This window comes from Aotus nancymaae, unplaced genomic scaffold, assembly GCF_030222135.1.
Source record: "Aotus nancymaae isolate 86718 unplaced genomic scaffold, 86718_ANA_hifiasm-v0.15.2.pri h1tg000065l, whole genome shotgun sequence".
NCBI classification, from domain to species: Eukaryota; Metazoa; Chordata; class Mammalia; order Primates; family Aotidae; genus Aotus; species Aotus nancymaae.
This window is the reverse complement of record NW_026988480.1, coordinates 4,209,068-4,225,393: the sequence shown is the minus strand read 5'-3', so window position 1 is coordinate 4,225,393 and position 16,326 is coordinate 4,209,068. Positions and strand designations below refer to the sequence as shown.

Here is a 16,326-nt window from a genome sequence, read left to right as displayed (position 1 = left end):
CCAAAGGAAGGAGAATACACTAGATTTCTTTTTTGCCTACTTCAACACTGGTCTGGACAAAACCTGACTTGCCTAGAACTTCACATACCCATCTCTCCCTGGCGCTACAGAGAGTGCTGAGAGCAACGGAGGACGGATGCACGCCTCACATCTGTGTGATCACTGGCTGGGTGTGTAAGACGCAGTGGGCCTCACCTCTTCTGTTGTCCCACGCGTAGAGCTCCTTTATCCCGAGCTCGTTCAGGGACTTGGACAGCTCCAACTCCTCCCCGGCAATGTTGTCCCTGAGGAGAACCACGTGCTCTGGGCTGACCTCGCACTTTGCACAAATGACTGGGAGAATATTCTGGAGAGGAACGTCAGGGCTCACACGCACAAGAGCTTTTTGTGTCCGTAGGTAATTCACAACCAAACGCACAGATTTCTGGAAGAACACATGGGCAAAAAGAATTCGTTAAGACATCCTCCCACAAGGCTTCAACTTCTGTGTCAACCTGACAATTGGGTGTGGCAGGATTGTATGTTGCCTGAATCTTTCTTCCACAAATTGAGTGAGTCATGGGGGAAAATGGTATAATGAATAGTGAAAAACGAATGTCTAGAATAATAAATTTGTCTTAGAATCTCTCTTATTAGTGAACAAGCTGCTAACAACACAGGGGAATGAACACCAGGGAGGACTCTACATTTAAAATCCAATACGTATACTTTAATGTCTTCCAAGGGTTCTGGCCAGATGTGAACACATGGCACTTATATGGATTTTCTAAAGAAAATAGTTTGGAAGTAGTATGAATAATTTAAAGAAAAACCCTCCAAAAACATGACATTAAAGTTTTGTTTAAGGAGTCAAAATATCCACATAAATATATGAATATTTATATATGTATACAGATGTATATCTATCTAAATATATATACTGTATGCACTATATATACAGATATAAAACATATACAGTGTGTACAAAGACTTACATGTATTTATGTATACACACTACACACACATATTTAAGCTAGAAATATATTTGATTAAAAAAAAATACCAGGTATATAATAATCAGGAAGAAAAGCACTCAGTTGACTAATGCCAATTCTAAATGACTGCAGATAAAGTGGTAGTCATTTTTCCTTCACTTTTACTAATCACTTTTCTTCCACTTTTACTGGTCACCCTAATTCTGCTAAGACACTGCAGAGCTGGACACAGTAAATGTAGATTGAACAAAAGAACAGCAAAAGAAGGCCTCGCGCTCCCTTCCAGCCTAAGTACCAGGGTCCAGTGGCTGGGAGAACGGTGCATTTTGGGAGAAAAGATGGAACCTACTGCTCCTGTACCGGTCCTCTCCTGCCCTAACAAGTGGAATCATGCATACACCTGGGCTCACCTGTCCTCAGAAGCAGGAAGTCAAGGGAAGACACAGGATGTCTACAGAGATGCTCTGCCTCAAACACTGTTTACTTGAGGAGTAAGGGGATATCTCTGGTCAGAGGGTTCTAGAGCAACAATGAGAATGCACTAACCAATCAATCCTAGAAATTAATAGGAGATGAACTTTTGGCTGCATTATCATTTATAAAAGCAGAAAAATTTAGAAGATCTGCTAAGAATCTGAAAGAATAAAGTAACACTGCTTTTAATTTGAGATAAAAGATTAATATCAAAGCCTTATTTAAAAGTACAATAAGGCCAGGCATGGTGGCTCATGCCTGTAATCCCAGCACTTTGGGAAGCTAAGGCAGGTGGATCACCTGAGATCAGGAGTTCAAGACCAGACTGGCCAAGATGGTGAAACCCTGTCTCTACTAAATATAAAAATTAGCCGGGCATGGTGGCAGGCACCTGCAATCCCAGCTACTCAGGAGGCTGAGGCAGGAGAATCGCTTGAATCTGGGAGGCAGAGGTTGCGGTGAGCCAAGATCACACAACTGCACTCCAGCCTGGGCAACAAGAGTGAAACTCTGTCTCAAAACAACAATGACAACAATAAAATTAATTTTAATTAATAAACAAAACCCTGGAATACAGCCATGCATATAAGATATTCTCCAAATGTAATGAATAAATATTTCTGACATTGATTTTTCAAAATAAAAAAAACTTCCCTTTTTTTCCTCTTCCTCTGGGAAAATGTTTAATTCCTCTATAGATCCCAACTGCTTCCTGAGTCAGGAAGAATTCTAGAACTATACTGTCCAATCAGGAAGCCATTAGCTAGTGGCAATTTAAATTTAAATTAATTAAAATTAAATTAGAAATTCAGTTTCTCAATCATACCAGCCATATTTCTAGTGTTCAAACGCTGTGTCAATTAAAAAGAAAAAAGAAAATATACATGAATATTTTAGATATTTAAGTTATAATAAACATACCAAATTAAAAAAAAAAAAAGCTACATGCGGCCAGTGGCTATCACATTAGTAGAGAATTAGAAACCACGTCCCTCTTTGAATAAAGCTCTAACGGCCAGCTCCACTGTGGATGAATTCCTCCTCTATAATACATAAAGGAGCAATGTTACAACAATGAACATTATTCAATTCTGTAAATTTTGTCTTCTAAAACAAACTCAGTTTAGTGCCTAGCTTTGTCTGGCAGGAAAGCAGCAGCCTCAGCCACAGCTCTCTGCATTGTACTTAGAGAAGAAGAGCCACACTGGCCCCTACTCAGGACCCACCATGCATTCAGACACAGGTATCTCCATGTAGGTACCTACTGACCTCAGGCACCTTAGGGGGACCAGGCTTAACCTTCTCTTCAGGAACTTTTTCTTTCAGAAACACAGTATGCACATTCAGGGTCCCAATCAACGTATTTGGCTTAAAACTCAAAGGCTGTTGGGTTTCTGAAGATCGAATTTCAAGGGCGTGGTGGGATGGATTCAGGTGGTTCTGAAGGCAAAGTTCAACCAGTAGGTCCATCATTGCATGGCTGAAAAAAGGAAAACAAATCATGATTATTAAGAATGGCTGCACTCTCCCTTTTGCCTGGCTAAATAAGGGTAGAACAAATGAACAAGTGGATGAATGAGCAAATTAGATGCGCTTATGAAAAAAGACAGCAGCAGCTCATTAATTCCTTCTGCATGGTTGTAGAGCAATATGTTAACATTTTCGGCACTAACAAACAACACTATTAAAAGAGAAAAATCATTATTAATAGCTTGGAAAATAGTTATATTTTTAGTTAAATCCAAGGGTATGTTGAGCTGAATCATCTAAGATCTGTGAGCACAAATATTTTTCATGCATACAAGACACTAAATGTTCAGTTATTATTCATAAATATAATACTTTTTAAATTTAACTTTTATTTTAAGTTCAGGGGTAACGTGCAGGTTTGTTACACAGCAAAACTTGTGTCACGGGGGTTTGTTGTACAGATTATTTTATCACCCAGTATTAATCCTAGTACCCAGTAGTTACTTTTCCTGATCCTTTTCCTCCTCCTATATTCTGTCCTCTGAGAGGCCCCAGTGTGGGTCGTTGGGTTGTTCCCCTCTATGTGTCCATGTGTTCTTATCATTTAGCTCTCACCTGTAAGTGAGAACATGCAGTATTTGGTTCTCTGTTGCTGCATTAGTTTGCTAAGGATAATGACCTCCAGTTCCATCCATGTTTCTGCAAAGGGCATGATCTTGTTCCTTTTTTTTAACGACTGTATAGTAGTCCATGGTGTATCTGTACTATATTTTCTTTATCCAATATACTACTGATGGACCTTTAAGTTGATTCCATGTCTTTGCTCTTGTGAATAGTGCTGCGATGAACATACATGTGTATGTGTCTTTATGACAGAGTAATCCATATTCAACTGGGTATATATCCAGTAATGGGATTGCTGGGTTGAATGGTAGTTCTGTTTTTAGGTCTCGGAATTGCCACACTGTCTTCCACAATAGTTGAACTAATTTACAAACCCACCGACAGTGTATAAGTGTTCCTCTTCCTCTGCAACCTTAACAGCATCTGTTGTTTTTTGACTTTTTCATAATACCCCTTCTGACTGGTGTGAGATGGTATCTCATTGTGGTTCTGATTTGCATTTCTCTAATATTCAGTGATGTTGAGGTTTTTTTCATGTTTGTTGGCCTCATGTATGTCTTCTTTCGAAAAGTGTCTGTTCATGTCCTTTGCCCACTTTTTAACGTTTTTTTTCTTGTAAATTTGTGAAAGTTCCTTTTAGATGCTGAATATTAGACCTTCATCAGATGCACAGTTTGAAAATACTTTCTCCTATTTTGTAGGTTACCTGTTTGTTAGTAGTTTCTCTTGCTGTGCAGAAGCTCTGTAGTTTAATTAGATCCCACTTGTCAATTTTTGCTTTTGTTGCAATTGCTTTTAGAGTCTTTATCTTAAAATCTTTGACTGTTTCTATGTCCAGAATGGTATCATGTAGGTTGTCTTCCAGGTTTTTTACAGTTTGAATTTTAAATTTAAGTCTTTAATCCAGCTTGAGTTATAAGGAAGGGGTCCAGTTTCAATCTTCTGCACATGGCTAGCCAGTTCTCCCAGCACCATTTATTCAATAGGGAGTTCTTTCCTCATTGATTTTTTTGTCAGCTTCATCAAAGATCAGATAGTTGTAGGTGTGTGATCTTATTTTGGGGTTCTCTATACTGTTCCATTGGCCTACGTGTCTGTTTTTTGTACCAGTAGCATGCTGTTTTGGTTACTGTAGTCCTATAGTATAGTTTTAAGTCAAGTAGCATGATGCTTCCAGCTTTCTTCTTTTGCTTACGATTGCCTTGGCTATTGGGGTTTATTTTTTGGTTCTTTATGAATTTTAAAACAGTTTTTTCTAGTTCTGTGAAGAATGTCATTGGTAATTTAACAAGCATAGCGCTAAATCTATAAATTGCTTTAGGCAATACGGCCATTTTTAACCATATTGATTCTTCCTATCCATGAGCATGGAATATCTTTTCATTTGTTTGTGTCATTTCTGATTTCTTTGAGCAGTGTTTTGTAGTTCTTTTCATAGAGATCTTTCACCTCACTGTTAGCTTCGTTTCTACTCCTTCATTCCTTCATTCATTTATAATTTTTTTGTGGCAGATGTGAGTGAGACTGCATTCCTGATTTGGCTCTCAGTTTAACTGTTGTTGGTGTACAGGAATGCTAGGGATTTTTGTACATTGATTTTGTATCCTGAGACTTTGCTGAAATTGTTTATCAGTTTAAGAAGCTTTAGGGCCAAGACTATAGGGTATTCTAGATGTAGGATCATGTTGTCTGCAAATGGAGATAGTCTGACTTCCTCTCTACCTATTTGGATGCCCTTTATTTGTTTATCTTGCCTGATTGCCCTGGCCAGAATTTCCAATACTATGTTGAACAGGAGTGGTGAGAGGGGACATCCTTGTCTTATGCTGATTTTCAGGGATAATGCTTCCAGCTTTTGCCCATTCAGTATGATCTTGGCTGTAGGTCTGTCATATATGGCTCTTATTACTTTGAGGTACGTTCCTTCAATACCTAGTTTATTCAGAGTTTCTAACACAAAGGGATGCTGAATTTCATCAAAAACATTCTCTGCATCTATTGAAATAATCATGTGGTGTTTGTCTTTTGTTCTATGTGATGAAATATATTTATTGATTTGCATATGTTGAATCAACCTTGCATCACAAGGATAAAGCCTACTTGATTGTGGTGGATAAGATTTTTGATGTGTTGTTGGTTTCAGTTTGCCAGCATTTTGTTGAGGATTTCTGCATTGATCTTCATCAAGGATAGTGGCCTAAAGTGTGTGTGTGTGTGTGGTCCTTGTCAGTTTTTGGTATCAGGATGATGCTGGCCTCATAGAATGAGTTAGGCAGGAGTCCTTCCTCATTTTTTTGGAACAGTTTTAATAGGCTATTTATTACTGATTCAATTTCAGAGCTTGTTACTGGTCTGTTCAGAGATTCAATTTCTTCCTGGTTCAGTCTTGGGAGAGTATGTGTGTCCAGGAATTTATCCATTTCTTCTATATTTTCTACTTTATGTGCATGGAAATATTCATAATGTTCTGATGATTATTTGTATTTCTATGGGGTCAGTGGTGACACCCCACTTGCCGTTTCTGATTGTGCTGATTGTGTTTATATATATTTTCTCTTTTCTTCTTCTTCTTTTTTTTTTTTTTTGAGACAGAGTTTCATTATTGTTGCCCAGGCTGGAGTGCAATAGCACGATCTCAGCTCACCGCAACTCTGCCTCCTGGGTTCAGGCAATTCTCCTGCCTCGGCCTCCTGAGTAGCTGGGATTACAGGCATGTGCCACCATACCTAGATAATTTTGTATTTTAAGTAGAGACAGGGTTTCTCCATGTTGGTCAGGCTAGTCTTGAACTCCCGACCTCAGGTGATCCACCTGCCTGGCCTCCCAAAGGGCTGGGATTACAGGCATGAGCCACCACACCTTGTTTCTCTTTTTCTTCTTTATCAGCCTAGCTAGCAGTCTACTTTATTAATTTTTTCAAAAAAAAAAAAAAAAAAAAAAAACAGCTCCAGGATTCACTGATCTTTTGAATAGTTTTTTGTGTCTCAATCTCCTCCAATTCAGCTCTGATTTTGGTTATTTCTTGTCTTCTGCTAGCTTTGGGGTTGGTTTTCGCTTGGTTCTCTAGTTGTTTTAGTTGTAGTGTTAGGTTGCTAAATTGAGATCTGCCTAACTTTTTTGTTTTTTGAGATGAAGTCTTGCTCTGTCACCAGGCTGGAGTGCAGTGGTGTGATCTTGGTTCACTGCAACCTCTACCGCCAGGGTTCAAGCAATTCTCCTGCCTGAGTCTCCCAAGTAGCTGGGATTACAGGCACATGCCACCATGCTCAGCCAATTTTTGTATTTTTAGTAGAGACAGGGTTTCACCATGTTGGCCAGGATGGTCTTGATCTCTTGACCTCGTGATCTGCCTACCTTCACTTCCCAAAGTGCTGGGATTATAGGCATGAGCCACTGAACCTGGCCAAGATCTGTCTAACTTTTTGAAGTAGGCATTTGCTGCTATAAATCTCTCTCTTAAAACTGCCTTGGCTGTATCCCAGAGATTCCGGTATGTTGTATCTTTGTTCTCATTCATTTTAAAAAACTTACTGCTGAGGCAGGAGAATTGCCTGAACCCAGGAGGCGGAGGTTGCGGTGAGCCGAGATCGCGCCATTGCACTCCAGCCTGGGTAACAAGAGCGAGACTCCGTCTCAAAAAAAAAAAAAAAAAAAAAACTTACTGATTTCCCCCTTTTTTTTCATTATTTACCCAAAAGTAATTCAGGAGATTATTCAATTTCCATGTAATTGTATGGTTTGGAGTGAATTTATTAATCTTGATTTCTAATTTGATTGCTCTGTGGTCTGAGAAACTGGTTGCTATTATTTAAGTTCTTCTGCATTTGCTGAGGAGTGTTCTATTTCCAATTATGTGATTGATTTTAGAGCATGTGACACATGGCAATGAAAAAAAAAATGTATATTCTGTTGCTTTAGGGTAAAAAGTTCTGTAGATGCCTATCAGGTCCATTTGATCCAGTGCTGAGTTCAGGTCCTGAACTTCTTTGTTAATTTTTTTGTCTTTATAATCTGTTTAATATTGTCAGTGGGGTGTTAAAGTCCACTATTACTGTGTGGGAGCCTAAGTTTCTTTGAAGGTCATTAAGAAATTGCTTTATGAATCTGAGTGCTTCTGTCTTATATGCATATATCTTTAAGACAATTATTTCTTCTTGTTGAATTTAACCCTTTACCAGTATGTAATGGCCCTTCTTTGCCTTTTTTGAACTTTGTTGATTTAAAATCTGTTTTGTCTGATATTAGTATTATAATGTCTGCTTTCTTCTGTTTTCCATTTGCTTGGTAGATTTTTCTTGGTCTCTTTTGTTTTGAGCTTATGTGTGTCACTGCACGTAAGACAGGTTTCTTGAAGAGAGCATACCAATGGGTCTTGGTTCTTTATCCAGCTTTCCACTCTGTGCCTTTTAATTGGATTATTTAGCTCACTTACATTCAAGGTAAGTATTGATATATGTGGATTTGCTCCCATCATCATGATGTTAGCTGGTTATCTTGCAGACTTGTTAATGTGATTGCTTTATAGTGTCAGCAGTCTGTGTACGTTAGCATGTTTTTGCAGTACCCAGTAATGATGTTTCCATTCCACATTTAGTGCTTCCTTCAGGAGCTCTTGTAAGGCAGTTCTGGAGGTAATAAATTCCTTCAGCATTTGCTTATTTGAAAAAAACCTCTATTTCTCCTTTGCTTATGAAGCTTAGTTTGTCCAGATATGAAGTTCTGGGTTGGAATTTCTTTTCTTTAAGGATGTTGAATATTGGCCCCCAGTCTTTTTTGGTTTGTAGGATTTCTGCTGAGAGATCCATTTTTAGTCTGATGAGCTTCCATTTACAGATGACCTGACTTATCTCTCTAGCTGCCTTTAACATTGTTTCTTTCATTTTGACCTTAGAGAATCTGATGATTATGTGTCTTAGGAGTGATCTTCTTGTGAAGTGTCTTACTGGGATTCTCTGCATTAACATCTTCTACATTTTCCTAGCAGAATATTTTTATTTATTTAAAGCTAAACTCTCTTTTCCTATGAATTTCCCAAGAAGTTGAGCACAGGTTTTCTCCTCTGATCTATTTCTTAATAAGTAACTTGAATAACGACCGCAGAACATAATTATGGCTTCCAGATGTTACCAAATGAATTGAAGCTTGGGAACTCACTGTGTATTTAGGGCACTGGTAAACACACAGGTGTGAGTGACAACAGCAAGACAATAGAACAGGAGGTCTCTGGCTCAGGTACTCCAACAGAAAAAATGATTTGGCAGCAGGCCACCAAGCACAGAAGTTCCTTTGTAAGAGCTTTGGGATACAGATGGAAGGTTGTGAAACCCTGGTAGAGCCCTAGACTGATGAGTGATACACTAAGAAACCCTGGTGGCAGGCTCATAGCCTGTACCAGCTATGGACTGAAAGCATCCCTGTCCTCCTATGAACTCAGCTGCACAGAGCTGTAGTGCTTCCAAAAGTCCCATCTTCCATTCCCCAAGGGGACCCATATACCACCCGTCCCCCCAGTAACATGCTCACTGACCTCAGACCCAACTGCAGATATTGAAGTAGTCATGTGACCTCACTCCAGCTCTTCTCCACTGTGGCCTGGTGGGAGACATGTCTATTCATACCCTTGGTGACAGGTTCCCCAAGCTCAGTCCCAACTGCAGACCCTGAAACGGCCATTTTACTTTGCTTCAAACTCAGCTTGACTGAGATCCCAAAGGCAGCAACATCAGTCTGGTGAGCTAGGAGTAGATCCTTACTTGCCAAAACCAGTCTGTAAAGACTGAATATGTCTGCTCCTTCAAATGCACAGACACACACAAGTCACGTGGATCACGAAGCATAAGGTAAACGCAACACTACCAAAGTAAACTAACAAAACCCCAGCAACCAACACCAGAAAAGTAGACATCCATAAATTACCTGAAAAGGAATCCAAAGAATCATCTTAAAGAAGCTCAATGAGCTTCAGAAGAATACAGATTTTAAAACTAAATGAAATTAGGAAATCAATACATGAACAAAATGAGAAATTTAATAATTAAATAGAAGCGTTAAGAAGAAACCAAACAGAAATCTTGGAGCTGAAGAATACAATGATTGAACTGAAAAACCCAATAGACTGCTTCAACAGAAAACTTGATCATGTAGGAAAAAGTATCAGTGAATTTGAAGACAGGCCATTTGAAATTAACCAGTTAGAAGAAAAAAAAATGAAAAACCAAAGAAAGCCTATGGAATTTACAACACCATCAAAGTGGTAGGAAGCCCATTTAAAGAAATAATGGCAAAGATCTTCCCAACTCTATGGAGGGAAGTTGAAATAAAGTCCTAAGATCTTCAAATATATTAAACCAAAAAAGCACTACTCTGAAACACATAATAGTTTATCTCAAATATTACGGTTTTTCTGAAATAAAAGACAAAGAGACAATTTTGAAAGCAGCAAGAGAAAGGGGCCTTGTCACACACAAGGGAACCACCATAAGATTTATCAGCAGAAACCTTGCAGGCCAGGAGACAATGGGATGATATAGTGAAGTACTAGAGGCCAACCAAGAACATTTTATTCAGAAACACTGTAGTTTAAGGATGACGGAGAGATAAGTCTTTCCCTGAAAAACTAAGAAGTTTGTCACTACTAGACCTGCTAAAGTTAGTTTTTCAAGTTGAAATGAAAAGATGATAAACAGCATCATAAAAGCATATGAAAATACAAATCTCATTGCTAAAGGTAAACACAGAATATTGTAATACTAAAATGGTACACACAAATGATTTTAAACACTGGTATATAAATTAGAACATAAGTTGTCAGAATATAGCCACATAAATTTGCTAATGGAAATACAGTACAGAAAAATAAAATCTGACATCAGTTACATAAAGTGTGTGTGGGAAGGTGGAAGTAAAGTGTAGAGTACCTGTATATGATTGAAGTGAAGTGGATATCAGCTTCAAACATACTGCTATAACTATAAACTATTCAATGCAAACTCCATGGTAACCACACACACATACACAAACAATAGATGCAAAAAAGACTGAGAGAAGAATCAAAGTACATTGTTACAACAATCAAACTACAAAGGAAGACACCAAGAGGAGTAAGAGAACTATAAAAAAGGTAGAAAACAAATGACAAAATGGCAAGAGTAAGTCCTTACCTATTAATAATTATCTGACATTCAAATGTACTAAACTCCCCAAACAAAAGAAATATTGTAGATGACCAAATAAAATAATAATAATGAACTATATGCTGCCTACAAGAGACTCACTATAGATTTAAGGACACATATAGGTTTAAAATAAAGAATGGAGAATATTTCATGAAAAATGTTAAAGAAAAGAGAGCAGGGATAGCTATATCGATACTAAATAAAATAGGGTTTAAGTCAAAACTGTCACAAGTGACAAAGGTCATTATATAATGATATAAGGAACAATTCAACAAAAAGACCCAATAGCTATAAATATTAATATTTATATCATCGACATGAAAGCATCTAAATACCTACTTTACCCAAATAGGTAAAGTAGACATTGATAAATCTGAAGGGAGAAAGCAATACAATAATAGGAAGAGACTTTAATACTTTACTCTCTATAAGGGATAGATCATTCTGGTAGAAAATCAATCAATAAGAAAACAGAATAACTGAACAACACTATAGACCAAATTGACTTAACATATAATTTCCATCTAATATCAGAAGAATACAGATTCTTCTCGAGAGCATATGGAACATTCTTCAGTGTATATAACAAGCTAGGTGTCAAAAGAGGTCTGAAAATTTTAATAAGATCAAAATCTTCCAAGTGCCTTTTCTATCCATAATGGAATGACATTAGCAATCAATAATAGGTTTTTTTAAGAATGAAAAAAATATAAAAACAAGGAATTCACCTTCTGTAATATCAGTTTACCCATAGTCTAAAGACATTACATGGAAAATTTCATAAATGAACAGCTCGCAAATTTAATCAGTGTGATGAAATCTTTCACCGTCCTGCCTGGGACATCAACCATCCCTTTGTCCATTGTATTCATACTGTATACTCTACCCATCCACTAGTCACTTCATAGCCATCTCCGTTATCAGATCGCCTGTCATGGTATTGCTGTGCTTGTGTTTCAGTCACCCTTACTTTACTTAATAATGGCCTCAAACCTCAAGAGTGATGCTGGCTATTTAGATGCCAAAGAAAAGCCATAAAGTGCATCCATTAAGTGAAAAGGTAAAAGTCCTTGACTTAATAAGGGAAGAAGGAAAAAAAGTATGCTGAGGTTGCTAAGATCTATGGTAAAAATAAATGTTCTATCCCTAAGATTATGAAGAAGGAAAAAGAAATTGGTGCTAGTTTTGCCGTTGTGTCTCAACCTGCAAAAGTTATAGCTACAGTGTATGATAACTATTCTAACTCTATTGTAACAATTGTTTTATTTTATTTTTAAATTGATTCACTGTTAATCTCTTACTATGTCCAATTTATAAATTTTATTATAGATGTTTATGTATAGGAAAAAACATAGTATATATAAACTTTAGCACTATCTGTGGTTTCAAGCATCCACTAGAGGTTTCAGAACAAATCCCCCACAGATAGGGATAACTACATTACATGGAAACTATACAACACAATCTTGAGCAGCCATTGAGTCAAATGAGAAATCAAAAGGGAATTTAGAAAATATCTTGAGATAAATGAAAATGAAAAAACAACGTATCAAAACTTATGGGATGGAACAAAACTAATACTAATAGGGAAGTTTATAGCAATAAGATCCTACATTTAAAAAGAAGGAACGGCGGGCACGATGGCTCATTCCTGTGATCCCAGCACTTTGGGAGGCTGAGACAGGTGAATCACTTGAGGTCAGGAGTTTGAGACCAGCCTGGCCAACACAGTAAAACCCTGTCTCTACTAAAAATACAAAAATTAGCCGGCCATGGTGGCATGGGCCTATAATCCCAGCTACTTGGGAGGCTGATGCAGGAGAATCGCTTGAACCTAGAGGGCAGAGCTTGCAGTGATCTGAGATTGCACCACTGCACTCCAGCCTGGGTGACAGGGCGAGACCCCATCTGGAATAATAATAATAATAAAAAGAAGGAAGATCTCAAATAAACAACCTAACTTTACACTTCAGGGAACTAGAATAAAAACAAACTGAGCCCAAAGTTAGCATAAGTAAGGTAATAATAAAGATTACAGCAAAGATAATTGAAATAGAAAACAGAAAAAAAACCTCTTGGCTGTATTTTTAAAAAGAGAGAAAACTTAAAATAAAAACTGAAATTGGAGATATTATAACAGATATCTTAGAAATGTGAATAAAAAGGATCACTAGGCAGTATTATAATAATACACTAACAAATCACATAATCCCTAAATTAAAAAAAAAAAAAGGATAAATTCCTTGACATGTATAACCTACCAAAATTGAACCAAGGAGAAATGGAAATCCTGAAGAGACCAATAATAAATAAAGGGATTAAGTTAGCAATTAAATCTCATCACACACAGAAAAGTCCAGGACCAAATGGATTCAATGAAGAATTGTATCAAATAGCCAAAAAATAATTAATGCCAGTGCTTTTTAAACTCTTCCAAAAAAAAAAAAAAAAGAAAAAGAGGGCACCTTTTCAAACAAATTTTGAGTCTAGAATCATGCTGACACCAAAGTCTGACAAAGACTGCCAAATAAAAGAATACTATAGGCTAATATCCCTGATGAACATGGATGCAGAAATCCTCAATAAAATACTAGCATACAAAATTCAACAGCATATTTAAAGGATTATACTCCAAAACTAAGTAGGTTTTCTCCCTGATACGCAAAGATGGTTCAACATGTGCAAATTAATCAATGTGATACAACACATCAACAGAAGGAAACATAGGAACTACACAATTGTCTCAATGGATACAGAAAAAGCATCTGACAAAACTCAATATCCATGCATGCTAAAACTTTCAACAACAAAAAAAAAAACAGAGAAGGAATTTACTTCAACATTACAAAAACCATATATGAAAAGCTCACAGCTAACATTATAATCAATGGAGAAAAACTGAAAACTCTTAAGGTCCACACAAAGCAAGGACATGCACCCTCACAACTTCTATTCAATATAGTACTTGCAGTCCTAGCCAGAGGCATAGGACAAGAAAAATAAAAGGCATATAAATAAAAAAAATAAGTGAAATTATCCTTGTTTGCAAGTGACATGATCATTTGCATAGAAAATTTGAAAACTCAACAAGAAAAAACTGTTAAAATTAATGAACAATTATACTAAAGTTGCTTGATATAAGATCAATACAAAAAATAATCAGTGGCTTTTTTTTTTTTTTGAGATGGAGTCTCTGTTGCCAGGCCAGAGTGCAGTGGCACAATATTGGCTCACTGCAACCTCTGCCTCCTGCCTCCTGCGTTCAAGCAATTCTCCTGTCTCACCCTCCCGAGTAGCTGGGACTACAGGTGCGCACCTCCACACCCTGCTAAATTTTGTATTTTTAGTAGAGACGGGGTTTCACCATGTTGGCCAGGATGGTCCTGATCTCTTGACTTCATGATCCACCCACCTTGGCCTCCCAAAGTGCTGGGATTACAGGCATAAGCCACTGCACCTGGCTGAAAAAATCAGTGGTATTTCTATACATAAACAATGATCTATTTAAAAACGAAATTAAGAAAGTAGGAAAATAGCAACAATAAATAATAAAATACTTAGGAATAAACTTAACCAAACAGGTGAAAGATTGGTACACTGAATATTACAATACACTGATGAAAGAAATCAAAGGAGACACAGATAAACGTAAAGATGTCCTCTGTTCATGAATGAGAAGAATTAATATTGTTAAAATTTCCATACCTCACAAAGAAATCTACAGATTCAATGCAATCCCTATCAAAATCCCATTGGCATTCTGTACAGAAATGGAAAAGAAACAATACAAAAATTTATATAAACAACAAAAAATCTTTAATACTCAAAGATATCTTAAGAAAGAAGAACAAACCTGACAGTATCAAACATCCTGATTTCAAAATATCTTATAAAGCTATAGTACTCAAAACAGTATGGTACTTGCGGAAAGTCAAACATGTAGACTAATGGAACAAAATAGCCCAAAAATAAATCCATGCATTAAGAGTCAGCAGATCTTCACTAAGGATATCAAGAACACACAACGGAGAAAGGACCATTTCTTTCATAAATAGTGCCAGGAAAACTGAATATCCAAATGCAGAAAAATGATATTTGACCCTTATCTCACACCATATACAAAAAATAATCTCAAAATAGATTATAAACACTTAAATATAAGACTTGAAGCCATAAAACTATGAGAAGAAAACACACAGAAAAGCTTCATGACATTGGTCTGGGCAGTTTGTTGTTTGTTTTTGTTTTTTGGGTTTTTTTTTTTTTGTAGATATGACACTAAAAGCATGGAGAGTAAAAGCAAAAATAGACAAATGGGACTTGACCAAGCTAAAATGCTTCTGTCCACCAAAAGAACAGTCAACAGAGAGAAAGGTAATCTATGGAATGGGAGAAGTTATTTGCAACCACATATCTGATTAAGGAATTAATATCCAAAACAGATAAAGAACTCAAACAACTCAATAGCAAATACCCTCCCTTAAAATGGGCCAAGGTCCTAAATAGATATTTCTCAAAATAAGACATACAAATGGTCAACCGGTATATTGAAAACGTGTTCAACATCACCATCAGGAAAGTGCAATTCAACACTACGATATCACCTCACACCTGTTAGAATAGGAATTTTATCAAACAGACAAAAAATGACAAGTGTTGGTGAAAATGTGGAGAAAAGGAAAACCCTGAACACTGCTGGTAGAAATGTAAACTGGTACAGCCATTATAGAAAACAGTCTGGTAGTTATTAAAAAATTAAAAATAGAATTACCATATGATCCAGCAATCCTAGTTCTGGGTATGTATTTCTAAAGAAAATGGGCTGGGCACGGTGGCTCACACCTGTAATCCTAGAATTTGGGAGGCCAAGGCAGGCAGATCACCTGAGGTCAAGAGTTTGAGACCAGCCTGGCAAACATGGCAAAATCCCATCTCTACTAAAAATACAAAAATTAGCTGGATGTGATGGTGTGTGCCTGTAACACCAGCTACTCTGAAGGCTGAGGCAGGAGAATCGCTTGAACCCAGGAGGCAGAGATTGCAGTGAGCCGAGATCCCACCACTGCATTCCAGCCTGGGCAACAGAGCGAGACTCCGTCTCAAAAAAAAGAAAAGAAGAAAAAGAAATCAGAATTTTTAGATATGAGAGATATCTGCACTCCTGTATCTACTGCAGCACTGTTCACAATAGCCAAGAAGTGGAAGTAACCTAAATGACTGTCAATGGATGAATGGACAAAGAAAATGTGGCACATATATAAAATGAGGTATTACATAGTCTTAAAAGAGAAGGAAATCCTTCCACATGTGACAACATCGATGAACCCGGAGGACAGTATACTAAGTGAAATAGCCAGACAGAAAGACAAGCACCATCTGATTCACTTACATGTGGAATCTAAAACAGCTGAACTCTTAGAAGCAGAGAGCGGAATGGTGGTTGCAGGGGCTGGGTGATAGGCAGGTGGTGAAAGTCACACGGTTTCTGTTATGAAGGACAAGAAAGCTCTGGAGATCTGGTGTCTGATGTCCACCATGAGGACTGCAGCTGACAGTACTGCACTGTATACTTGAAATGTGCTAAGAGAGTCGACCTTCAGTGCTCTCAC

The 16,326-nt window shown here is 37.3% G+C and overlaps 1 protein-coding gene across 8 annotated transcripts in view; it reads right to left on the bottom strand.

Annotated features, from left to right (window-relative positions):
• Positions 1–16,326, bottom strand: part of COBL (cordon-bleu WH2 repeat protein) — a 289,353-nt gene that overhangs the window by 165,143 nt on the left and 107,884 nt on the right. For all 8 annotated transcript variants that reach the window (XM_064366666.1, XM_064366668.1, XM_064366671.1 and 5 more), the window contains exons 3-4: positions 2,718–2,928; positions 196–424 (exon numbers count right to left, since the gene is read on the bottom strand). In XM_064366666.1, the coding sequence (XP_064222736.1) occupies positions 196–424; positions 2,718–2,928 (440 nt within the window). The remainder of the gene's footprint in view (positions 1–195; positions 425–2,717; positions 2,929–16,326) is intronic.